Source organism: Haplochromis burtoni, unplaced genomic scaffold, assembly GCF_018398535.1.
Source record: "Haplochromis burtoni strain Fernald_Lab_line unplaced genomic scaffold, NCSU_Asbu1 Contig_56, whole genome shotgun sequence".
Classification (NCBI taxonomy): Eukaryota; Metazoa; Chordata; class Actinopteri; order Cichliformes; family Cichlidae; genus Haplochromis; species Haplochromis burtoni.
The window spans coordinates 1,775,893-1,803,343 of NW_024582417.1; the positions used below are offsets into that span (position 1 = coordinate 1,775,893).

The window sequence follows — 27,451 nt, forward strand, 5'->3', positions numbered from 1 at the left end:
ACCAGAGGGATGAAATGTGAACCAAAAAGCTTGTAAAAGCATCAGATTACTGATACAAGTTGATCTGATATGACCCGCTTTTTTTTTCTTCTTCCCTTTTTAATCACTGAAAACGCCACTGGCAACATGTATCCACCTCTTTATTTAATCCTCCCTGCAGGCACAGTTTGTGTGCCAGCTTCAGCTGTATCTCATCACCTACAGTTCAATGTTATGTACCTACCACAGCTCTGAACAAATAGAAACACTGTGACTTTGTTAAGACTACATCAGCATAGGCTGTGGCTTTGTTGTATTGCACTGCAATTTATTACACGGAGAGAGAGAAAAATCTAAACTTATTTTATTCATGATATATTATGACACCCTAAACAACACCTCATCAAAAACCATGACACTTCTCTGAGGCTGCGATGACTGAAATTGATTCTGCATGTGCTGAAATGCTTTTGTAATGGATTACATTCGATTGGGAGGGTGTTTGTGATAATGTGCCCATCCTCTAAATTTTATTAAATTACACACACATTATGTGTGCGACATGTTGAAACAGCAAATGATGTGTATGCACGGCTCTTGATTACTTGGCGTCGGTATGCTTGCAGCCTTATTAAAGCGCTCATTCTTTCTCACACTGCTCTCTCATATTAAAAGTGTAAAATCTCATACAATATTAATTAAAGGCCCCTGTTGTTGCTTAAAAGGAAACAAAAGCAAACAAGTGGGGGAAATAAACTCACCAAGCTCCCCTGCAGCATTCCTTCCACCGACAGCGTAGAGGTGTCCCTTGAGTGCACTGAGGTGGAAGAAGGTACGTTTCTCATTAAGGCATGCCACCTGGATCCATTTGTTGTAGCGAGGGTCATATCGGAACACCGTGTCCACTGCTGTTTTGCCTTTGGTGTCGTAGTTGCTTTGGCCACCCACAACATAGAGAAAGTTGCCGATGACCGCAATGCCGTGTTGGTAACGAGGTGCGTCCATGGGCGCCAGCGCCTTCCATTCGTGAGCCCTCTCATCAAAGAGACGCAGCTCCTTGCTCACAACAAGCTGCTGGCGCAGAACACCACCCAGAGTGACCAGGTGGGCACTGTCTGAGCGGATGGCTGTCCGTTCTGACTGCATAACTGGCTGCATGTAGGGCATCATTTGGTAGTTGCTAGCTTCCAGGAGAAGGTTGACACAGGTGTTGTCTGTACGCATAAAGTCCACAGTCTGCACGTGATTGATGAGATCCTGCGGGTTCATGAGAGGAAAGCGGATGTTCTTCATGAGCTTTGGGGCATAGTCCATACGGCTGTCTTCAAAGCGTAGCCAGCGGCAAGCCGCCTTGAACAGGTCCAACTCAGTGCAGTGTTTTAAGCTGTTACTGGACAGTACAAAAGCCAAGCGTTCAAATGGTAGCTTGACAAACTCCCCCGTGCCCAGCAATGAGGGAAAGTTCTTCAGGATGAAATTGTTGACGTATTTATCCACCTCTGTGAGGTTGTATGTGTTGGCAATGCGTCCCACTTCTACACAGTTGTCCAGAGAAACCTTGACAGAAAAAAAACCAAGTAAAAAATCTTGGAAAGCTGCAAGTAAGCGTGAAAAGAAAAGGATGGATGTAGCTTACAGCCCTTGGAAAGTAAAACAAACTCTTGGCCTACAATTGGTCATTCCTTTAGTTGTATAGAAATCTATGGAAAAATGTCCTCAGTCCCTTGCTCTGTGAATTTAAGGGCCTTTTGCTAGTTTCAAGTCCCAGTGAATGAAACATAAATGAAAGAATATGCTATGATATTGACTAATTCTCAGCTCAAGGGAAAGAAGTCTCATTACAAAGAATCAGTGCTTTAGCAATTTAACACACAGCAGATGTCAACTGACTCTGCTGCTTTTGTCCATTTTAAATCACTTTAAATTTAAAAAACGTGGGTTTTCAGACAGTTGGCAAGAAAACCAGCTTTAATACACCTTGATAAATTTATCAGTAAAAACAGATTGCTGCACTGCATTAAAGAAAAAACAAGTACATACATTTTTAAACACTTTGCTGTCAGCATTAATAGTCACTGCATGATAACTTTAGCTAATGAAAGCAGGCAGACATATTAACAGTTGAAATTATAATTAAAAGCTGATTTCTCTTGACTCTGTACAACAAGCACAACCCGTAAACAAAATTGTTCTTCAAACGTACTTTTTCTTCATTTAAAATAAGTCTTTGGTTTTTTGCTCTTACCCTGGCTCACAGGCATGCTCTCACAACTTTCCCACCAGTTCAAATCCAAAATATTCAGAATCAAGATACTTTTTTAATCCCTGATGAAATGATGTGGTCACAGTCAAAGACACCAAGAATAGTAACTAAACTAAAATATATTAAATTAAATTAAATTACAAAGTTAGAAAATATAACAAAACAGCCCTAATAGATACAATATTTTGAAATCATAAATTTCCAAGTACATTACACAAATTGAATATATGTGGTTGGCATTGAGGTGGCCCTCTTGTCATACTGTACTTTGCTATTTTCTCTGTAGAGGATGTGCAAATAGTAAGAGTGTGCAACTATTGCAGCTTGTACTTGTGGATTAGATGGAATTTGTTTAAAATCACACAATGTTTATGAAAAAAAGTTTCAAATTTTATATCCAGTTAATTCAGACAATAAGCTAACTTAAAAGCTGCAGGATAGCTGTAAAAACACAACTTTTGTGAGAATTTCCTTACCCCAGAGATGAGAAAGACCTTGCAAAAGTCCAGCACTGGAAGGATTTGTAAGAAGCTGGCTGCCTCAAGTGTGTCTTGCAGATTCTCCATGTTGAGTGACAACTTTGCCGTGTAGATAAAGTCAATAATCTTCTTGAGGCCTATTCGGTTTACTCCATGCAGCTTGATACACATTAAATCCTGTTCTTTCATTCCACCTGCACCAGAGGAGAGTAAGGGAAAGAAGAAACTAACTGAACATATAGTATCTTTATATGGTTCAACTCAGATAGTTTTTTTTTTATTCAAAAGAAGAAAAGCTAATATATGCACACGTCACGTAGATGCAAATGTCAATACCAATGTTTTTACAGTCAAATGACTTATGTCACCAAGAATAGTAAGCATAAGGGAGCACTTTTGTTCAACATTTACACTCAGAGCATTCCCTTTTCACTAATAATCTAACTTAAGGCTGTTCGATATAATGATATATATCGGATGACGATTTAAAAACGTCTATCGTTTCATTTTACGCTATCGTTTGTTCCGTGGTGTCGCAAAATAAACTGTTTACGGCAATATTTTTTCATCGTTTTGATGGTCACTGTAGTGGCTATATTAATTTCTTAAAAGTTCTCTCTTTCTCTTATATTTTATATAACGACACTACAGACGGACAAGCGCCTGTTTTTATGCGTTTATTTTAGCAACAGCGATGGTAACACCTTCACGTGTCCGCTTGTTTATGTTCCACATAAATCTTTCACAATAAAGCTCAAGATCCTGTTGAGACTTTTCAAAATAAACTGAATCACGTGAAAGAGCAGATTATTTACGGATGAGAATTAAAAAAAGAGCCGTCAGGTGCTAAAAAATAAACCTTGGACTCAACCGTTAGAACAGGTTTTCCCCCGCAGCACGCCGTGTAATAAATACTCACAAAGAAAACGGCAGCCTTTACAACTTATGTCTAAAAATGTCTAGTTTGTATAGACTCCAGCTACATGACCCGCAGCTGGAAACACTTACCGCAAGTTGAGCTGCCCGAGATTCACAGAATTTACAGAAAATGTTACATTTTTGTGATTTATATCGTTATCGGACGATAGAATTCTTATATCGGGATATGAGATTTTGGTCATATCGCACAGCCCTATGCTAACTTATTAGTGAAATAAGACAAAACAAAAAGCTTTCCTCTGTTCCGTTATATTTCGCAAGCTAATCTGGACCAAACAAAGAAAAAGAAATTCATGTGCACTGCTCATCATATAGAACGTAATGTTACTTGATGACAAGTTGCCCATCAAAGCTTGAGTCATGAAAGTAAACACCTACGGTTTAAAACAAGATAAATTCAGTGCAGTAAGGTTGCGTTCTCTGACAACATCTGTGCTACTCGTTTTCCCTGCGTCAGATTAAAAGCTTTCAGTTTAATTACCCAGATATCTTTGTTATCCGAAAGTGAACGAAGAAAATTTTTTGCAGTCTGTTATTCCTGAAAATACCACACAAACACTCTCTATGTACTTAAAAAGAGCTCAAGGTTCTTCTGCCTCTGCATACAGTGCACAAAGGAGATGAAACAGGCAAGTAGGTCATTTATATTCATTGCCAGCACAAATGACCATGAACATGAATGCATAACAATGGCTCAAACAAGCTGGTTTTATAATATGAATATATGCTCAGTACTGGAGGGATGAGGGCACAAGGTCAATTTGAGTAATTTATTCACAATGCAAAATTCTAGCAACATGACTGCCACTGTGTAGAAACAGAAATCCTCATGAAAAGAAAGCAATTTAGTGGAAAATACAGAGATATAGAGTACTTAAATGCCTGTGCCACTGTCACAAATATCACAAAATTCTACATCGTGGTTTGGCTGGAGTAAGGGCATGTAGACCAACCTGTGAACATGGCTTTGAAATAGTCGGAGGAGGAGGCCATCATTGCACGGTGCACAGGGAAAGCTTCATCACAGTCGCCAGCCACCAATGTGACATCACAGAGCAATCCCTCTATCCTCAGCTGGTCAAATCCCTTAAAGAGGAAAAAAAAAAAACATGAAAGAGAGAGAGGTTTGTTGCTGACCCTGAGCTTAGAGCACCTGAACAGCTCTGATTTTACTCCCAAGAAGAAGATCTCGGCTTAGACAAAGCCAGATGAAAAACACCAATACTAAAACTTTCAAATATGGCTGCTGCCAAAAAAGGAAAAAGCAGTCACTGCTTTAGGGCTCAACACAATGAACTTGTGTGGTTCAGTGAGGATAAAAACAAAATGCCGTCAGCAACGGCCTGTCAGACATGAGCTCATGGACCTGAAATGATACGTGACAGCGCTCTAGTCTTGAGCTGGAGCTGACCGACTTGATTGTTGCCTTCATATTTTCTTGGCTTTCTTACGCACAACTGGTTCAAAGTGACATGTTTAGAATTACAGGGATTTTTTTCTCTTGTTGGCATAGAAACCTGATGCAAAGTTACAGCTAAAAGGCACTACCTACACTAAACATGGGCGAACACACTTTAATTCATAAGTGGATATTGCACTTATTCACCCAACGCCTGATTTCACAACCTACCAGCTGACTACCACTTTTGATTATGGTTATGGCGGGTTGCACTAAGAATGTGCAAGCCAAAAACCGCCTTGAGGCAACAGTTACTGTGATTTGGCGCTATTTAATAAAACGAAATTGAATTAAACAAAAAAAAACCAAAAAAAAAAAAACCTGTATAACACATACCGACTCACAACCCCTGCAATAATCAGTGGGCGGGTTTTTTGGTGGATGCTTCCAAATGCACCACCTAATTGAGACTAACAGATTCTATAATCAGGGTGTACGATCACATCAGGCTAGAAAAATCATTAGCATTCCCTTACTGTGCTGTGGCAGCAAAAGATTAATGAGCTGCAAAAGCAGCCAACGGCCATTCATTTTCAGTGAGAGCCGATGACGAAGGACAGTTATTGCTGTTGCAGCAAACAGCATGATGCCAGCACTCACTAGCACAACTTTAGGGTGATCTTCACTTTGCACCAATCAGCGGTGACATGCCAAAGCTGCCACCAACTGTAACATTTATGCAGCTTCCTGACTATTTTTTTTTTGGGGGGGGGGGGTTGTGTATGTACAAGATGAGTGAGCTTTGGTTATATTTTTCATCAACAGTAAATCAGGTTGCGCTCACCCCTTACATCAAATTACATAGACACCAAATCCCAACTGTTTTGGATTATTACTGAAACACGAGACGAGATATTAAACTGTGCCCAGGAATCCATGGTATCAATTCCCTTATGTTGTGTGATACCGCAATGTTAACAGTTTTTAATCTTCAAAGAAATCCAATTAAAACAAATATTCAACATCTTGCTGGCCTGCAATCTGCAAACACCTGTGAGCAGAGCTATAGAAACTACTCACGAGATTGCCAAAGAAATGGTAAGGCCAAACATTAATGTTATTATCAGACGAAGGTGATATTTGACTCTACACTTTGTTTTCTCTATGTTTCTGCACTCTCACCTGAAGAACCACTGAGCTGTGCGTGTTGCTTGTGAAAAATCGAGTGTTTCCAGTCTTTGATGCCTGAAGGTGAGCAGAGATGCCCATATCACCATAGCCCAGAGCAACTTTCATGTGAGCGTCGTCGTCCTCCACGAGGGATCTAATAGGAAAAAGGAAATAAGTTTTTCTTTTTTTTTTTTTTTTTTACTTCAAACGGGTAGCAAATGCACATTTCCCTCTAATTTTAGCTTCTGGAAAGTAGGACAGATGCATTTTCAAAGTGACACTGCTTAAGGACATTTTGGGCGGCGGTAGCTTAATTGTTAGACTGTCACCTAAAAGTTGTAGAACTGCAAGACTGAATCAGCAAGGGAAATTGTGGCAAAGGAAGTGAACGAGGTACAATGATCTTCCCGAAGCTCTAACCAACCAGACTTCAGCTCTAGGCCACTCCCGAGTCTTAAAAAGCTGCTCATGAATTCCATGAGAATATACTAATATGCAAGAAATGTTTCTCCATAATATCAGTAAAACATTGTGAAATACCCAAGGCTGACATTGCATCCGTTTTAACTTTTGTTAATTAGCCCTTAAATGAACATGCAATGATATGCACTAAACATTCTGTGGGAAAAAAAACAAGCTTTGAAATCCCAATGTCATATTCACAGCCTTCATTATCCTCTTTAGTTGTATAGATGAACAAATTATAGGCACATATGTCTGTGTCACACCACCAGCACTAACATCAGCAAGATCTGGCATGAATATTCAACACGGTGCTAAAATGACCTCTGCCCTAATTTACATGAAATGTGATGTGGATATTTGCTGTAGCCACAGTATACGAGCCCTTTTGCCAGAACTGAAGATTTCCACTTAGGTGGATGTGGTATAACGGTTCAATCCCAAGCTCCTTCTGTCCACCTGTCAAAGTGACCTTGGACAAGAGGCTAAACTCCTAATTGGTCCCAGTGGTCAGGAAAGCACCGTGCCTGGTAGATTCCTGCCACCAGTGTGTGCTTGTGAACAAGACACAGACAGGATAATATCACTATATAAATGGAGACATACACCATTTCCAACAGTACACAGTAAATATTTAAATAATGAAGAGAAGCTCCCTGAATTGTCCCTGGATGATGAATAGATTTCATTCTGGACAACCTCTAGCACCTTCCATCTAGAGCCTCCATCATGTTAAAATGGCAAGAATATACATCTCAGTGAAATACACATGGACATAAAGTTTGCAAATGGATTCGCCACTGACAACTGCATCCTGTCTTCCGATACATTCAGCAGCAGTTCACCTTCCTTCCACTCCCCTCTTCTTTTCTTCATGCAAGGTTTTTTAATATTGCACATTTCTTACAAACACTGAAACCTCTGGAGGCCACGGAGTGTCACAAAACACATTATTACACCAAAATATTTGAAAAAGTAAGTGTGAAGGTGAAAGTGAAGCGCCTGGCTTCAAGTTGACATTGAAGGATTTTTCTGCAGTGCACAAAAAAAATGAGCTAACTGCAATGGCTAAGTGATAAACAAACAAGAATACCGCCCGATGTAGACTTAGTGACACTTAAGCTGTTTTTTGACTCAAGCTGGATGCTGATGGGTATCACAGCTATGTAATGCATCATCTCTTGAAATTTAATGAGGAAATGAAAAGAAGAAAGCTTCTAATGAATTTAAATGAGCTGCGCAGCACTGAAAAAGATCATTAAATAGAAATAATGTGACTAATGGTGAAAGCATATTACATGTCCAGTGATTATTTCTCAGGTTTCAGAGCTTAGGGAGGGAAAAAAAGATAGGATACAAAATACTGCTAATGATGATTGAAGCAAATGAAAGTTTTGGGGCTTTTTTGTTGTTGTTTTGCATAATGTCTGAGCCATTTATCCTTTCGTGGATCCTACACAGTAAGAGTCGTCTGGGAAATCTTGCAGCAGCCGTCTGTGAGAAAAAAGTCAGCGCCGTGGGAGCACGATAATTTAGCATTTTGTTATAATCTATGAATGTGTAAAAGGATGAAAATTCAGATACAACTACGACCTCGACATGTGATGTAATAGGGTGTAAAGTCCCTAACTGCTCCATAGAGGGTGAACATGGAAAGACGGCAAGTGTGACTCAGATCCCCAAGGCAGATACTCTCGGGATACAAGTACATTTTGTTCAGACAAAACTGACATTAGAGAATGAAGCTCATTTGGGTACAAGAGCTGTGGATCAAAAGAAGAACAATACTAACATTTGCTATCAAGCAACACAGCTCTATAGTGTATATCATAAGCAAATCATTTGGATTGCTTTTCTACTCCAAGTACCAAAAACAAAACAAACACAAAAACAAAACAAAAAACAGCTGACCTTGGCGTTAACAGTTCGCAAAAGAATCGGAAACACCTGTCTTGCATTTTTAGAAAAGCAAGAACATGATGACAATCCGACAATAAAAACAATGATGTGATTGAATAAGGGCAGTTGTTTTAATGGGAAAGAAACAAAACTTTCTTTGCCAAGTCTGCGTCCACAGTAGCCAATTAAAAATCTGTATTTCTAACACAGAATGAAAACTAGGCTTAAAATATTATTTCTATTCTCCATGCACTATATTGAGATGACATAAACAGCAATTAATGTGCAATTGGGGCCTCAAACAGTGTTAATTTTCAGACGAATACTGGCCTGGTTAGAAATCCTTTTTTTTTTTTTCACCCCACAAAAATGTCTGGCTCAGCATAGAAGTGAATTTGCGTCTTCAAACAGACCCCATAAGCAGGCAGCGCTTGTCAGATATACGAGACTAATGGAAGTAATTTGAAGTTCTTGTCTGGCTGAGCGCTTGATTTTTTAAAAATTTATTTATTTATTTTTTGTGGGTAGTGGAGTGGTTTTCCCATTTGTGAGTAAATGTTCCCTGTGCTTTGATGGGCTGTTATTCAACATCACTGAATAAAACATAGCTTTTACATGTTAATAAAAAGGCTGGGTGAGCCGCTGAGTGTCACGCTCTTCTTTCATATGTATGAAATTAAATTAATGGGGCATATTTAGGTGGAGGTAATATTTTAAAATTGCTTCACATTTAAACTGAAAAACAGTTTATGTCTGTCCCAATAACAGATAGATAAACATACACACAGAGGAGGGTGTACAGTTATTCTTTTTAAGTATAGGGAAAACTACACACCCACAATGAATAATTAAAGAACGCTCTTGATATTGAGAGTCTCCTAAATATGTCTGTTTTCTACTTAGCAGCAATATTCGTATAGCAACTCTGATCACAGCAAAAAGTGAGCTGCTCAGTCTAATAACCAATCATCTAGTCTTCAGATTTCCTCAGCATCTCTAACATGTCTGGTTTTTACTTAATCATAAATAAAGAAAACATAGTCCCAGCTGGTAAAGTAAGTTGGGAATATAACACTTGCCTCCGTCTGCATTACATGCATATCTATTTTAAGACTGATCTCATATAACGTTATGTACATCAGTAATAAGTAGGCAGAACATTGCTTATGTAAATTGTACATCCATTAAAGCTTTTGATGCAGGTCTATTATAGGAGTAATCAAGTGTGATGGTGTGTTCATCTGTTACATAAAGATTTGGTAGCACAACATGGTACATCTGATTAGAAGAAACGAGATAGTTAAAGCTAGGTATTTTGCTGTGATTCTAATTCTTCAGGACACTGAACATGTCATGAAAAAGAAAAACACACTTTGATGACATCTCTTTTGTGGGGGGAAAGAAAAAGAACAGGGGAGAACTCGGGTTTTTAAATCTGCCATCTATTTGTATCATCTCCCCGTGTCTGCATGGATTCTCTCTGGCTTCCTCCCACAGTCCACAGACATGCAATTAGTAGGGTTAGGTTAACTGGTGATTCTAAATTGCCCACAGGTGTGTGTGTGTGGCTGTCTGTGTCTCTGTGTTAGCCCTGGTGACCTGTCCAGGCTGTACCCTGCTCTCTCTGCTCACCATATGGCAGCTATAATAGGCTCCAACCACCTCCATCACCCTGAATTGGATAAGCAGAAGAAAATGGATGGGTGGGCTAAGGGGAAAACAGATGCAATACACAGAAAGGATGTAATGAATGCTAAATGGCAGAAATAATTATTCACACCTGCTTCTATCAAAGTTTGATTTGATATTGGTACAGATTATACATACATGCATGCATGCATGTTTAAACAATACTAGTAATGTTTGTGCTATATGTGTAAGGTCGGGGGGGGGGGGCCCATTTCACTGCAGGGCAACCTGCATGTGACGAATAAAGCTTTGATTGATTGATTGATAGATAGTGTTCTCCTATCTTTCTGGTCAGTGTACAAAGGGCGCTGCTCCAGAGCGCTTGTGGTTTAGGTAGTAGAGTTGCTCCTACAGTCTATATGTCAAAGTATCCTTGGGAAAGATATTGAAGCTCAAATTGCCCCTGATCCATTCATCACAGTGTACATGTGTAAATTGATACAATAGTGATTAGGTATAGATAAAGGCACTGTAACAATGTATAGGTGATTGGGTGAATGAGAGTTGTAGCAGAAAAACTAAACTAGTTCCAGTCCATTTGCCATTCTTTTTCTAACTGTAACATCACAAACTTTAACACTAAACATACTAATTGAGTCAGACAAGCAGCTCTTGGGGTTTCTGCAAAAATCTGAGCACCGCAAAGTCTGACTTTGGGGTAAATTTGCTGGATTTGAGCTTTTGTACAGAAAACTGCCAAATTTTCTGTTATTATACATAGCAGTCCCTATGGGGGGACTATTTGTTTTTTTTGTTTGGTTGTTGTTGTTTTTTTACTTTTTAGAGACTATTTTCTTGTGATATGTAACTCAAATAGGTCTCCTTTTTCACAATAGTTAACCCAAAATTGGGAAAAAAAAAAAAAAAACTCTCAGCAAAGGTAACATTTGCATTAAAAAGTGGATGGTGCAGTAAGGACTTCACTATAAAAATTATATTCTTACCATTATTAGTCAAGAACAGAGAGAACCATAACTATAAGGGATCAGCTTGCAGAGTCTCACTTCAAACCCTATGCAGCATTTACAGAACTGTGCAAAGACTCATATAGCATGGTTTTTCATAGGACGGCACATGAATGAGTCCACAAGTGCAACATGCATTGTTTTTTAAAACAGTGTCTTTATTTTTAAAAACATCACAGGCTGCAGGCTGGCGAATCACCTGCAATACCGCTCATTTGACCTGAATAACTGACCTCAAGCAATGTGACAGAACTGGTCTACTTTCACTGGCCGCAAACCATTTTGTCAACGTTAAAGACTGTATTAAGACAGTAGTTTTGATGGTTTTGACAAAGATCAAGATTGAAATGATAATAAAAAAGGGAAGATCACTCTCCTGAGTTACAATTTAAAAAAAAAGAAAAAGGATTCGCCATTTGAAATAAAATGCCATTTAAACACATACAGCATTTTTGCCTTTAGGTTTCAGAGTAAGTAAATGGTGAATCATTAGATCGTTAACCTTGCACATATTAAAGAAACTCAGAAATGCATAATAATTACTGAACTTCACAACTAAAGACCCAACAAATCAAATGGTCACTTAAAAAAGATCTACACCATTAACTAAGTAAAATAAAATGCTCATTACTGGCCTGATTGCTGCTATTGTTATGCTTTACTCTGTGAGCAAATAAAGTATGTAAGCGAGCAGAGATTCATTAGTCTGCAAACACAGAATGGAAATTAAATGTCTGCTTGGGTATTGTAATGTTTTTGATGTACATTAGTGTGAAATGTAAATAGCCATCTTTCAGTAATTATTTTTATAGTAACTGTTGCACAGTAATTAACTTTACCAACAATTATAGATGCTGAATCTTTTTGCCGTGAAGGAAAACTGCACACAGGGCTGGAAATGCAGAATTATTAACGATGTGAGGCACAATTACTTTGGATCAGTTGGACGTGGGAAAAAAAAAAAAAGGGTTTCAACTTGCTATACTATAAAAATGTCACTGAATGCTTTTGCTGCCTAATCTGGTTTAAAAGTCATTATTGTTCATCTTTAGACTCATTATTCGTGCTAATAAAAAATTAAAAAAGTTAGTTTAGGAGTTGTGGGCGGAAAACTTTCTCCTCTTTTCTTCACAGAGAAACTTTAGGCTCTGATAAGCCGAGCTGACCTCAAACTCACAAAAAGCTTCAACAGGCAGGCTTTTCTGTCACCTCACTTCGCTTCACATCTTTGCACTTTAACACACCACAAAGACTTCAGCAAACTAACATTCCTGTGTAGACTTTTTTGTGAAGACTCAAACGATTAGGCCAAAGACATTTGGGATATATGATGGATAAACATTAAGAGAAGGTCAGGGTGAATCTAATTGTTATTCCTTTCACATGCTGAACTGAGGAGCTGGTAGGAGGACCAATGAGGATACATAAACAGACAAAATAAGCACAAAACACGGAGACCTCTACCACCACAGGAGGTAAGGAAAACTAGAAATATGAGATCTAGCTATATTACTACAGGTCTGTTACATATGAATGATTAAGAATTAAATACAGCACCATCTTTTAGATGACAATGAGAGAATGGAATTGGTAATAAGGTACATTTTACAAGGAGATGATAATGGACCATGTCTAGCAGGAACACCATTACCACGAAATACTGATGGTTTTAACAATAGTCACAATCACACTGACACAGAGCACAGGCAATGTACTGGTACATTTACCCCGTCAGGTGGTAAGTCGGACAGGCAGCGAGGAGAGAGTGGGTTGTCCAAACCACAAAGGAGTGTTGGTGGCTGCCGGAACGAAACAAAGAAGACAACAGCTACAGCATCCCACATAAAAGTTCTGCTCTTCCTTACAGACCAGAGAACGGAGTCTTGAATCTCTAGCTGCATCCCTGAGCAGTCTGAAGATACAAAGCTTTAGTGCACGCAGCACTGACCAACGCAAAAATAATATGTATATTATGTTAGATTTTTTTCTCTGATCTTGAATAAAAGTACTATTACATTCAAATAAATTCTACTAAGCTTCTATATTATATGCGTATATAACATTTGCACAATCACATACGAACTTTTTAAAACATAGCAATATATAACACTGTATTAATTGTGGCGTTGTGTTTGTATGAAAGATTATGCTCAATAAAAGCTGTCACAAGTTCAACGCTAAACTCATTTCACAGTTTAATACTCAGCAGGTCATGAAGCACATTCAGCCTTTGAACACTGAGGGTGGATGAATGCAAAACTGCTTATCAAACACTCAGTATCATACACTGTCACACATACTGCCGGGATAATTTCATTAAAAGTCAGTGCCTCCCGTCTGATTTTTTATTTATTTAATTATTTTTTTTGTACAATAACTTGTATGTACTAAATAAAGCCGTGCAAAATCTTGCCTTTGCTATGAAAATCTTGAAGTACACAGGATTGAGGGCAAACTTTTCACATTTTAAGCCACTGAAGAAAGTTTTTTCATATAACCAACTTTAAGAACAAAAATCACAGGATACATCAATTTGAAAAACAAAACGTCATCATCATTTAAGGTTTTGCATAAAGAGTAAGAAAACCAAACATTGGTGTCGTGGATGTGAAAGAAATTTAAAAAGTGCACTTTGGCTAAACTTCAAGGGGTAACGTTACCATGTGGGATAGGTGGCTGTCAAAACAAATTATAGCATATCTACCGTCTCTCTCTTTTTTTTAACCTGCATTTTGATGCCTTGCTTATCTTCTGGCTGTGATTCATACCGTGTCAAAATAATTTTATAATTTAGTCATATTGTAAACGGTTGCAAATGTAGCTAACAGCCATGAAATGGAGAAACAAAACTGATGTTCCTTAGTTCTTTAAAATGCTGAAATTTGAGCTCACAGAAAGGCATAACTAACATGTGTACTTTGAGGGCCTGTAATGAAAAATATACTATTCATAATATAGCATGAAGGTAAAATTTTTACATTTTCTCCAATAAATACGCTTAAACAAAATCACAAGTTACTTGATCATATATAGAATAACCCCCCTATTCCCTAGAAGTTGGTATTATATCAGAAGCCTTAATATATTCTAAGAAAACCATTTTATTTCATTTGACTTTAAAACATTTTAATACATGCATAATACTGACCACTTCACAAGCTGAGTGTGAAGTAATAGATTAAAAAAGAGATAAATACCACCTGTAAAGTCAATAAAGAGATCTATCCTAGATTTTATGCATAGACAAAGTTGTTAAAATTACTATCAGGTAGTACCTTGAAATGCAGTTACCTTAGCAACTACATTGGCACATTGATAACAATTCAGTTAAAGAATCTGTATAATGGTGGTACAGATGAAAGCCTTTGTTCAGGTCTTTCCTCAACCACTAGAAAATGTACTTCTAACTACAACAACAAGTGCAAAATATGTGATGCTATACAATCCATTTTAATATCAGTGAGATTTGCATGAACAGGAATGTTGCCTTAATTTTCAGCGAGCCGGAGGAGGAAGCTGAAAGGTTGAAAAGAAGTAATAAGGGAAAGGGTGGCAGCCTATCCAGTCCCTTCATGTCAGTGGAAAGCTTAAACACATCCTTACACCACTGACAGTTCAGGAAGCTAAAGTCAACTTGGCTTTCTCCTGGAATGACAGCAGAAGGGTCTTAAAAGATTAATGAGTATGGCTTTACTGCCTCGTCATGTTTAGCCTTGCATCGATAGGAACTTTATTAATCTCATCTGTTTTAGGTTCTTTGACATTTGTGGGACCAACATCACATTTTCTGGAGACAGATGCTTTTAAATTTGTAATGCACCAGAAATTCTTTTCACACGTAATAAAAACAAAAACAGATCACTTTTTCTTTTTATTCAGCATTGCATGTTATATATATATATAAATGTTAACAAAAAAACTTGGTGTCTACACGTGCCATCAGAAAAGGCTTTCCTGTGTCAGTTTCTGGACCCTGGTACAAAGTAACCAGGGTAAAGGCTAAGTTAGCATTGCAGTCCTCGGTGCTCGTGTCAGATTTATTGTCAGATGCATTTATTTCCCCATTTGTTTGGCTGTTGACATTATTTTGAATCCTACTGTATAAATGTAATCATGGAGGCCACACAACTTGATTACATCAATAACTAATACACAGAATAGAGTGTGTCTTTATGAGGACACGGAGAGAAAAACGGAGACACCAATCATAATAGCAGTGGAGGGCACTAAAATAGCGCAGCCATTGTGTCTAAACAGGAAAAAATAAAAGAGCTAAACAGGCTGGTACGTTCAAGCATAATCAAAGGCATTCTGTTTCACGTCTTTGCCTCCGACAGACGGCTTTTCATGTCTGATTTCATTTTTTATTGAATGCTGAACTCATTCCCTGCTTTCACACTGGAGACTGGAATTACCAGTGCAGGTCCAGTTTTGAAGTTGTGAAACATCTATATCGTCTAGCAGGGAGGGGATCAAAAGTCTTTTGAAAAGTCTGAACTTGGGATTTTTCGATTCCGCAGGCACTTGATTTATTGGGATGTGTCTGTGATACCTGCCCACACTTTGCAGACTCACAAAAAAAGAAGAGAGATCTCTATTCTTAGGTTGGAGAAGCAAAAAGAAAGAATCATAGATAAAATTGGTGAGAAAAAAAAACAGCATCATAATCTAAATGATCATGCTTTGGGGTGAGCCTATCTCTTGTACAAAGAGATACAAAAAAGTTAATATCTGATACCGATATGTAAATAATAATAACAAGTCCGTCAGTCTGACGCCTAAAATGCATTAATTACTGACAACAGTGGTAAAAGCTGAAACCTCTTAAAAGTAAGTGGAAGTTTTTCTGTGCCACCTTAAACTGCACTTAACTGCATCCTGTTTACTTTAGGTCTCAGTCACACATACCTGATGACTGGTCAGTGATCATCTGGCAAACAGAGGTTACAAGGGAAAGAAAAGAAAGAAGAAAGAAGTTCATTCTCAGACCTGTTTGTGAGTGGTCGAAGGAAAACGTTAGCGTGAAAGTGGTTGCAAAGAGGATACTGCACCAAAAACCTCTTTGTGATTGCTTTGTTAGCTAGCAGGTTGCCACAGTTACATGTAGATGTAGTTTGTGTGGAAGGCAACAACCTTTCTGCAAACACTTGCAAGCTACTCACCCAGCAGTACTGAAATTGTACAAGTACAACACAGATCAAAAAAACTTTTACCCTGAAGGTGAGCACTCTCGATTTCTGGTTTGCATCACACATTTTTAAGTTTCATTACAACTCAGAAAGTAAATAGTACAATCTATGCAAATCACAAATGACAAGAACATTGTCCAAAAGATCAAAGCAATCACAAAGAGGTTTTGAGTGTAGCACCCTTTTTGCAAAAAAATTTCACCTAGCAACAGCCAGCAACCACTCACCAACCTGTCAAGGAATACACACATTTTTCCCTGGAGATTACCTGGGGGTTAGTGTTTAGTCTCCAGGCCTGTGTGAGTCCACCTCTGACAAACTAAAGTGGCTGTAAATAGTTTAGAACAACTATGTGAAATAAAGGATAATGTAATGATTTGTAAATAATGTAGACCTACTGAAACGTGACAGTTTACTACAAACATCTCTTCTGAAACACAGGTCTCAAAATCCAAACTTACTGTCAGTGAAAAAGAAGACACCATGAAGTCCAAGTAACTCTCAGTCAGAGAGTTTTAGAAAAGCCATTTCTAAAACTTGGAGCACACCAGCCTCAATAATTATGAAATTGAAGAAGTTTGGGAGCACCTCGGCTCGTCATAAAGTTGGCAGTCTAACTCAGTGGTCAGTCAGAGTGAGATTCATAGGTCCTCTGAAGAGATACCTGCTGGAAGGATGGCCATGCCGATGGCACTTCATCAATCAGGCTTTTAAGGTAAAGTGGCTAGACAGAAGCCACTCGAGGAAAAAGACATCTGACAGCCCAATTGGAATTTGTCAAACGGCATTTTCAAGGACTCCAAGAACATGAGAGAAAAGCTTCGGGTTTCATGGAAAAACTGAAGTCTTCCATCACAAGCTACTAAAGCTTGGGGTGGCTGCATCCTACTGCAGGAGTGTAGTGACCGAGGAGCTGCGTGAAAACTGTCAAATAGATACACAAAACCTGCTCCAGAGTGTACAGAAATGCTGATCCTGGCACCTATGGATGAGATTGCAAGAAGCTCTGCTTGTAATGTCCTGACAAGTACGAGGAGGGGCTTTGATCCATCTGTAATGTTGTAATTAACAATGAAGCTCTCTTATTTTAAGACAAGAGAAAATAATTACTATTAAGTGCGAGAGAGAAAGAGAAACCGAAAAGATATCCCCCCTCCTTCCCTCCAAGGACACATCCGTGGCAAACACGGCTCATGCATCATCTGTGGAAAGACTTGACGATGGCAGTTGAGAGATGCTGCCCTTCCAATCTGACAGAGCTTGAGAGGATCTATAAGGAAGAAGGGGATAAATTGTTCATGTTTGCAAAGCTTGTAGAGACTTACCCAAGAGCCCAAAGCTTTAAATGCTGCCAAAGGGACTTCCAAAAGTACCAAATTAAAAAGGCCTAAATAATTATGAAAATGAAAGACTTCAGTTTTTTTTTAACAGATTTACGTATTCTTGTGTGACCGATGGGCAGAAAATTGCAATTTCATCCATTCAAGATTAAATCTACAAGATAAAAATGTGTCAAACTGAAGGAGCTCACATACCTTCTGAATCCACTGTGCTTTGAGTGTGAGTGTGTGTGTGTGTGTGTGTGTGTGTGTGTGTGTGTGTGTACTCAACAAAAAGATCACAAGACTCCTACAGTCTGGCTGGTGCCCTCACAATACACTCTCTAGCAGCTGAATCCAAAGCGCTTGTGAAAATAGAAAGGCACAAGACAAGGTGACAAAGTGCACGGAGAGAAACAAAACAGGGACGACTGGGTGAGCACCTCTGAAGCTAAGTGAGTGGAGTCAGGAGGAAAATCCATTTGTCTTTAGTAAACAGACACCTATAGTGAAGCGTCACTCTCAATCACTGAGAATAGCAATGCAATAATGCTATGTCCTGAGCAGCTCCTATTCATGAAAAAAAAAATAAAGAGTACAGTACAACGATCAAACACTACATCACATCAATCATCATCAAAGGAAAACACCACAAGTTTACAGACTCAACAGATTTGGCCTTTATCCATCCATTCTCTCCCACTCATCCTTATCAAGGTCATATGGGGGGGCTATCCTAGCTACCTTAGGGCGAGAGATGAATTACACTCCGGACAGGTCGGCAATCTGATGCAGGGCTAACACAGAGAGACAGACAACTGAATTCCAACTCAGAACCTTCTTGGTGTGAGGCAACTGTGCTAACCACCAAGCCACCGTGCTGCCGCAGCTAAAAAAAAAAAGCCCTGTAGCTGGGAAAATGCAACCCAACCTACAGCATCAGCCTAGACATATGAATGTCTTAATCCCCGCACACACGCGTGCTTCAATTTAGCTGCTGCACATTTCTCAGCATCTCTATGTTTCCCTCAGCAAAAACACGCTTTCTTCTTCAACTAATCTGAAAACTCTAGGTGCAGCTTTTGTTTCGCTTCCTGCACCACACACACACAGACCCGCAAAACAAGAAACAGTGGGGAAGAGAAAAGGAGGAAGTGTTACAGTCTTTAAAATTCTCCTCTCATACCATCTCTTTCCATCAAACAGACCTCGGTGCATCCAAAGTGTGACAGCGGGTCTGTTGGATAGACTGCAATAAGAAAATGTGTTCACAGTGAAAACAGAGATTTTAATGAAGTTATTGTGCAGACAATTTTCCACCCCTTTTTGGTCAAGAGTTACCCTAGAAAAGGAAGAGATCACTCAGTTCTTTTCAGATACCTGTGTCTAGATGTGTCAGACAAATTGCATTTGCTCTGTTGATTCAGATGAAAATTGGCACTTCCCTAATTAAAACGAAGCCTTCTGAATCAATATTCACAATGCACTGGTCACACAGTCAACAGTTATCCTTTTAATTGCTGGCAATCACAAATGGAATCCTTATTTAAAATAGTATGTAATTAACCTGTTGGTTTTAATTAAAAACAGAAAAACTAATGAATGCAAAGGAAAATATTAAGCTTTGGGCCCGCTGATATTTTAAGTGCATGGTTGGGGCTCTCTCTGTCTAGGACAAACTATCCATGATCTCCAGATAATTGCCCGAATCGCAGCTAATAATCAGTCTCCATATGCTTTAATGAGCCTGCAATTACACCTTATAATCAAAGAGCACTTTGAGGTCAAGGTTCCATGAATACAACTGAAACCGAACTTTAACTGAATTTCAGGAAAAAAAGAAGAAAAAAAGTTTCAGCCTACACTGCAAATCGCTAAGTCAAAAAAGCTTCCCACGGTGTTTGCTCATAGGTGGAACAATCTGTCAGCATGTAACAAATGTTAAATCAACCCGAAGGATGTCGTTAGAGGTAACATGACCCAGCAAGGCCTGCTGTATGTAAGTCAAAAGAACAACTACAGTGCTCTACCCGGGGCACTAACTTGCCCTGGGTAGAGCAGTAATTAAGCAGAGGCATAACTTTGCATACAAAGGGGTTTAATCTTTCAATATCCAGAAAGGGACGCATGATTAATTGTAGATCCTGCCACAATTGTATAGGTCAGCAATGTTTATTTCTATTTTTAATTCCCCTGACTGTCCCAATGTGGTATCGCCTCTCTTCCATTAAACCAATTATATTCTTTCAATGTGAAAACTATCCAAGTAGAACAGAATGTACTTGGGAGGGAGTTTTTTCTGGGAGTGAATGGAGAAAACTTGCAGCTCTTATGGAAAAAGAAAAGAAACAAAGGTGCAAATATAGTGATAAAGAGTAAGGTAGCTCTGACTGACCCTCTGACAAGAGTCAAGAATCTGATTTTTCTTTCGGGAATCTATTGTTGGCTCTGCTGGATTTGCTTTCCAATCCAGTCCTTAAACCTGAAATAACACTTTCTTTTTTGCCCAAATGTTCTCTCTGGGCTCGACAGCTGTTCTGATTTTTCTAGTCGTCCTCCCCAGTCTTTAAGGCAACTGTACTATTCTTCATTTTACAAGTCACTGTTTTAGTTTTGGGATTATAAAAAAATGTTCCTCTCTCGCTGCACTGTGTTCTGACAGACAGTAGCACTGTGAATCTGATGTTATCCACCTAATAAGGGAGTTCAATTTGGTTACTGCAATGCATTTTTTTTTTTCTTGCCAGATTAGATACCTACTTAGAGGTGAACTGTTTGGTGAAAGTACACCCAACTTCATCTTATCTTTGAGTAGGTGTGTGCATGTATGCGTGTGTGCATGTGTGTGTGTGTGTGTGTGTGTGTGTGTGTTAGATGAGCGCAGATATGACAGTTTCACCTGACTGAACTCAGTTGATGCTCTGCCAGCCAGACTGCCTGTGCCTCTCCTCTGGCCTTTCAATGAAAATAAATGATCCCTGGGTGGCTGTTTCTTTTTCTACAAAATGGCCACAAGTCAGCGGGAACTTAATGTCCGCTCCAAAGGGAAGGGAAATTAAAAGCTCAGAGACAATTTTCTAAAGTTCTTAATTTATCCACCAGCACAGCAGACGTTAAGCTTCTTTGTGTGTGCAGGTAGATGCATACAGATGAATATCAAAGCCGTGATCCAAGGCTGGCCTTGTTTAAAAGTAGCGGCAGATGTTGATGCCGTGATAACGGGGTTCAATACTATAAGCTTTTTCAAGCAAACTATTAGTAAGCTATTCGATTTGTGCAGGAAGCTGGGAGTGTGCTGTAGCATTGCTTGACATGAAGGGAGGCACACCAGTGCTTTTTTAAAAGAATTATCAACTTCTAAAATATTAAATGCGCTCCTCGGCAAAAATAACTTGGCCCACTTTGTGACAAATAAACAGAGCAATAATTAACCGCCTCTTGAGTGAGTCTCTTGTCTTGTTGTTCAGATTCCCATTGCCAATGTCTTGGACAGCAGTTAGCTAAGGAAGTCTTTGTTCTGTTCTGCAGCCTTGCCGAGCTTTAAGTTGCAGTACTTTTTTTTTTTTTTTTTTTAAAAGCCGCCACCAGCAGCAGACCAAAATTGTTTAAACTGCAGGACAACAAACTCTCAAGCAGCAGCTGAATGATATCAAGAACTGCCAAACTGTGACCTGCCAGCCTGCTGGTAGGGAAAAAAGGCAAAAAATACAAAAGCTCTGGTTAGCAATGACTAAACTTTCAAAATAAGAGCAAGGGAATTTCCTGCTGCACAGATTATCGCAGAAGACGCGGTTTAGAGGGGGTAGACAGAACATGAGCCAAGCCAGTATATTAATGATTTCTCACTGATCTCCAAATTTAGTTGCACTTTTAAAGAGGTTTTCAGCATTAGCTAAAAACAGCACTTTCAACTTTTCTGCTGTCACAGAAGTTAAACTCAGTCAGACCTGACTGAGTCCAATTAACACATAAATCACAGTGTGATATATCTGGTGAAACTCTTGAGAATACCACCACTCTTGATTTATGTATTTTTAACCATAAAAAATGCCTGCGATCAGAGGGAGCTGAAATTCAAAGTCAAAGCAAATAAAAATCTACATCTCTTATTTAGTTTGTCAGCTGTCAAATCAAACATGTGATTATTTTCAGAATATTTGAATATAGATAAAATTTTGATTAAAAAAACCCAGAACTAAACAAAACAAAGACTGACAGGAAAAAAAAAAACCCTCAAGGTTGGACAAAATTCACAAAAATGGTGATAACTAAAGGGCTATTTACCTCAGAGACAGCAAAATTCATTTCATAGCAGTGGCACTGGGGATTTCAGCAGCAGCAGAAGGCTTTTAGAGCCACACGAGACATGTGAAGCATCTTGATTTGCAAAAATCTGTTAAACAGATTCTCGGGGCTTTCATTTTATGTAAAGCTGTTCAATCTGTATGGAATCTAATGCCGTCACACCACTTACACTGCTACAGCCGCAATACAATTTAAAAAAAATATACATAGAAAAATCATCTTGTCTATAAAAAAAAAACCTTTTAATGAACAGACATCGCGTTCTGTGAGTGCTGGATTTTTAAAAATGGTCCATTTCTGTCATGGAAAAAAGCAACAGCGATCACTTACAGACTCTTTGAGGGTAAATATTAAGAAGCAATTTGTTTTCCAGACTTTCCAGCATTTTCCCTTAATTGCATTATACTGACAAAGAGTGACGGGAATGTGGGGACAGGGAGAAAGGGTAATGACGTGTTAAAGGTCCCTGACAGGAATCAAACAGGTGTTGGTGCAGTTAAGACTGCTGGCTCACCGTGATGCCTCTGAGAGGAGATTACAAAAGACAGCAGTCACATATATTAAGTGCTTACTACTGAATCACCGTAAGATGAGGGATGACATTCATTTCAAGGACTTTTTGTGGAGGAAAGATAAACCCAGTGCTTTTTCTTCACTGAGCTCGAAATTAGTCCACACGCCAAGCTGCCAGTGAACCTTAACTATTCTTTTCTGGCATGAAATCTGCACCACAGGCAGTTCACTAGTCCATATATAGATTAGGGAGGTTTCAAAAGAGGTGAGCACATTGTGCAAATACATCTCGTTTCTTTATACTTTATACTCTAAAAGCTCACTCTCCTGTATCCACCCTGCTCGGGATACATATACAGAGATGACTCTTGCAGCAGATGGAATTAGAAATGTCTCTGGAGTCAAACAGAGGGAGGGCCTATAAAGAGTGACTTCTCCCTGCCCATAGTGTAACCTATAATTGGGGGCCCAATATCAGCGCGCCTAAAAACACAGCTTACTATTTACACTTTTTTAAAATAGACGTGTTGTGGTGGGGCAGGGCCACACTTGGCAGGATGAGGTGGATTCTCAAGGCCTGAATATGCTTCACTTGTCAGCGTGTCCACATTATCTCCCATGAACAGAACCCAAACGATGTCTGCAGCCACTTAAGTACACTTGATGTGCTTTTCCTCCAAACGGCATGCTGACGTGCTGGTGAGAAGATCCTCCTCTCGAATTTGCACAATGTCAAGCCTTGAAAATAATGTGAATAGTTAAGCTTCAATGCTTACAATCTCTGACAAGGTCTTGATTAATGCTATGGCAAAAAGGCGTTACCGGCATTCGACCAGAATGCAGAAAAGTCATTTTTAACGCACTGACACAGCAGGTTTTCCTTTTTCCAACAGTGACGCACAAATTCAGCATATCTGCAGACTGAATTTTTTTTTTTTTTTTTTTTTAAATGCTCATTCACTTTTCTCTGTTAATAACTTTTTCCACTTAATTAACTTTAACTTCTTATTTACAATTAACCATTTACAGCCAATTTACGACAACTGCTTTTATGGGGTCTGTGTCGCCGTTTCAAAGAAATTAAATTAACAAGAAGGTCAGTAGTTTGAGCTACAGGCTGTCAGGAAATGAGGAAGCGCCTTTTCCTCTCGGTTGCTACCATCACTGAGATGCCCTTGAACAAGGCCTTTAACACCCAACTGCTCTGCTGGAGATGCTCAATTGCCAATAACTGTGACTGCCGGGCAGGATGCTTAACCTAAACTAGCCTGATGAAATCTAGATTAAATCTATAATTAACAAGTCAATAGTGTCATTAGTGAACTTTTATACATACAAGATCTCACAATTTAGTCCTCTCCAGGATTCAGGACATACTATCCAGTTTAGGTTTATGCTACACAATAAAAATGTATTTCGTACATTTGCTTGTTCATAGCTGTGTTTTGAGTATGAACAGTTCTACTGAGGATATTTAAAGGGGAGCCTGACATAAGAGAAGTAAAAGCATGGCTTTCTCTTACTGTGCTGCACTAATACAAAAATAAATATTTGAGTAAAACCATCAAAAATAATCTCCTAAGCTTATAAAGATACATGATTACTGGGAACTGCATGAATCCAATTTTGCAGAAATCCCTCTAAGTAAGCCCAGTTAGCCTCTGAAATTCCCTTTAGGCTTTTCAGTTAGCCAAGGTTGTCTTGAAAACTGTCACTTCCAAAATTGTTCTTACCATCTGTAAACCAACCCCGTTACCGTTCAGAAAGTCAAACAAGACACTTACAGGTAGAAAAAAAAAAATGTAAAGAGAGATGATGGCAGGGACTGTGTGAACCACTCCAGATCTACCCTTCCCCCTTCCTCCTTCCTGAACAGTAGCAGATGACAATAGCTTCTAAACCAGGGCACGCCAGACATCCTGACAAAGGCAGGCTCCTCCCAAGCTGCTGAGTCCCCGGTTCCCAAATAAACACAGCCACAGGGAGAGGGCAAGAGTCGGGGATGTGGAGCATGCTGTGTCCAGACAAGCAGCAAAATGAGTCCTTTTGCCCGAGAGCAAGGCACTCTCCCAGCAAACCATAAAATTCATCTTGGACAAGGGAAATCTCTTGACACACTACAAGGCTTAATCGCATAATTAGGGCTGCAACAAAAATAACGGTGTCACACTCATTTAAAAAAAAAACAACATAAAATAAAATATTAGAAACTGAGAAGCAAATAACTGCATTTCCATACGCGCTGCTGCAATTGTATATCTTGAATGCTATTCAGCTCTTACTCACATGTAAGCAGGCGAAAGGGGTGAGGACCTGGATGTCTTAAGAACTGGCACTGGGAATTTCCAGCTGACAGGAGAACCGCTTTTCCATTTCAACGGCATGTTGTTGTCACCAGAATGGTGCTACAGCAATACCAACAGCAAAGACCATTTCCATGAAAAGGTTTCCAATGCAGTCTTCCATCCCACTCTGCCCACACCATTTAAGGGGGAGGGAGAGCAGCAGCGGCACCAGCAGCTACAGAAATACACTGGTAAAGGCAGTGCGGGCTACAGTCGGGGTTGTGACTTTAGCGGCAGCACTGAGAAGCCAATAGATTGCATCCACCACGACTACTTGCCCTGCTGCATTCACAGTTGTCTCGTGGTAGGAGGGGGAAGAAGCCCTGCCTTCTCATCACCCTTTCAGGGTAGTGAATAGCCCAGTAGCTAAGCAACAGTGCCACCTTGTTAGATGAGCTGTGATTACAGCTCTTGGCTTTCGGTGCAAATACAAGGATGGTAGATTAAGAAAAATATATATACAAGTCAATTTTAAAAAAAACAAACAAAAAAAACAACCAAAGGATCCAGTCTCAAGAGATGGGCATGTCACTGATTAAACTATATAGTTCTATATACTAGGTACTGGACATGGGCCACTATATTCATATTCCCATTGCCTTTTAAATTAACAGTACAGAAAGAGCGCAAATTGATCAAAATTTTAACTACACTACCTGAACTGTTCCACTTTACCAAACCTAAGCATGTAGGGATTTGGAGTCAACTGCAATTTGATGTTCTCTTCCTCTTAAATTATCCCCCACACAAAACTGATTGGAAGGCGATTGGTGGTGCAGTTGGATAATGACCTAAAACCATGGAAGCAACCCAAGAGCTTATTAAGGCAAAGGAGTGGAATGCTCTTAAATGGACAAGCCAATCACCTAACTTCAAACCAACTAAGCCCACCTTTCCCTTACTGAAAGAAATAAAACGGAAGGCACAAACAAGACCCACAAACAAGCAGGTACTGGTGCTAGATGCAGTGAAGGCAGGGCAATGCATTCCACAGGAAGAAACATCATTTGGTAAGATGCTCTGACTCAAGACTTCAGACAGTCATTAACTGCAAAGGATTTGCTGTAAGGAGTCCCAGTAGGCTTTGCTTTAGGTCACAATACCTTTGAGACACAATGCAACACCTTTTACAATCCATCTGATTAATAGATCAGATGAGCGAACACATCGACAGCTGAGATTTACACTGATGTTATAGAATATTACGTTACGGACTACAGCCAGCTTTTTAGCTATAGCATAATTTTCTACCTCTGCAATTAACTAGAGGAGCTCATACACCAAGCCTAAAAACTGCTGCTCAGGCTGTACAAGTCAGACTGTGGTCACGGGACGACAGAGTTGTCACTGTGATTGTGGCTGTGGCCATGGCTGTGCTTTGGACACGGGCATGATTAAAAGGCTTTGACATATTGGTTTCTGCTGCGAACTGAAATGGCTGTGCATACTGCAGGTTCTGAACTCTTGTGCTGCGTGGGTAAGTCATTTGTCTTACCTACGCTTTCTTGGCTGGGAGGTCATAGAAACAGTGCAGAGTAGTTACAGCACAGCGAGACATATCCTTAGCGCCACAGATTGGCTGATAAATGCAACCACAGTTTATGCTATGCCCGCTTCCACAGTCAGAAAAGGCAGATCCATCTAAAGGCTATGCACAGTTATACATATGTAACCGGGCTGCCCTTGAAAGTTAACACTTCATTTAATGAAGCATTTAATGAACATATCTAATTTGATTAACATTCCCCAACTCAAATCAATTATTTATCTACCTGACAACAAGGGCTGTGAAAACTAGGAAAACTGACCAAAAGTCACTCTTATTTGGAAAACACACACAAACATTTTAAATAGCTGCACACATTATATGTGCACATTATGTCCACAAGTGGTCAATCAATAGAACTAACCTGAAAACAGGTACATGTACTTCAACATAAACATGCCATTTACAAGCCCTACATTACCACATATTACAAAAAATATATATATAAATAAATAATAATTTGCTTCTATTATAAAGAATGGACATTCGACACCCTTTGCGAGGTCTGCTGTGGCAAAACATGGAAGATTAATCATTTGCTCAACATGTAAATGGGAAATAATAGAACCAGCAGGGGGCTTAGGTCCACGAAGCTTTGATCATCATCCTGTTCTCTATTCAGTATCTAGCCAGTTAAGGCTCCACGATTTGATGTCTGCTGACAAAAATCTATTTTACCAAACAGGAGTCAGAATGTAAATCATTATCTGGAGCCAAGATGGGGTTTCATCTTTCTACCATTATTATCATACGACTGTTTTAGAAATTATTCCAGGCGTAAGCTTATCCCCTACGGAGCCGGAGCAATATGAAAATTTTGTATTTAACAGCTGTTGTTCAGACAAAACAAAACGAAAAAAAAAAAACCCCCAAAGTTTTTCAAGGAATTTTTTAAACCGAACGGTAATACCCCGCCTAAGTTTTTTTTTAAAAAATACAAAAAATAACAAAAAAAAAAAAGATTTTTGGGGGGGGAAAGTAGTTTTAAAA

General features: G+C 39.2%; 1 protein-coding gene across 5 annotated transcripts in view; it reads right to left on the bottom strand.

Annotated features, from left to right (window-relative positions):
• Positions 1-27,451, bottom strand: part of klhl13 (kelch-like family member 13) — a 42,486-nt gene that overhangs the window by 9,252 nt on the left and 5,783 nt on the right. For 2 of the 5 annotated variants that reach the window (XM_042220864.1, XM_042220865.1), the window contains exons 3-7: positions 12,972-13,043; positions 6,242-6,383; positions 4,614-4,746; positions 2,719-2,915; positions 741-1,536 (exon numbers count right to left, since the gene is read on the bottom strand). In XM_042220864.1, coding sequence (XP_042076798.1) covers positions 741-1,536; positions 2,719-2,915; positions 4,614-4,746; positions 6,242-6,383; positions 12,972-13,043 — 1,340 coding nt within the window. Of the gene's footprint in view, positions 1-740; positions 1,537-2,718; positions 2,916-4,613; positions 4,747-6,241; positions 6,384-12,971; positions 13,044-24,856; positions 27,325-27,451 lie in introns of those variants that run through there. The other 3 variants (XM_005922184.3, XM_005922183.2, XM_005922182.2) reach the window with 2 other exon arrangements.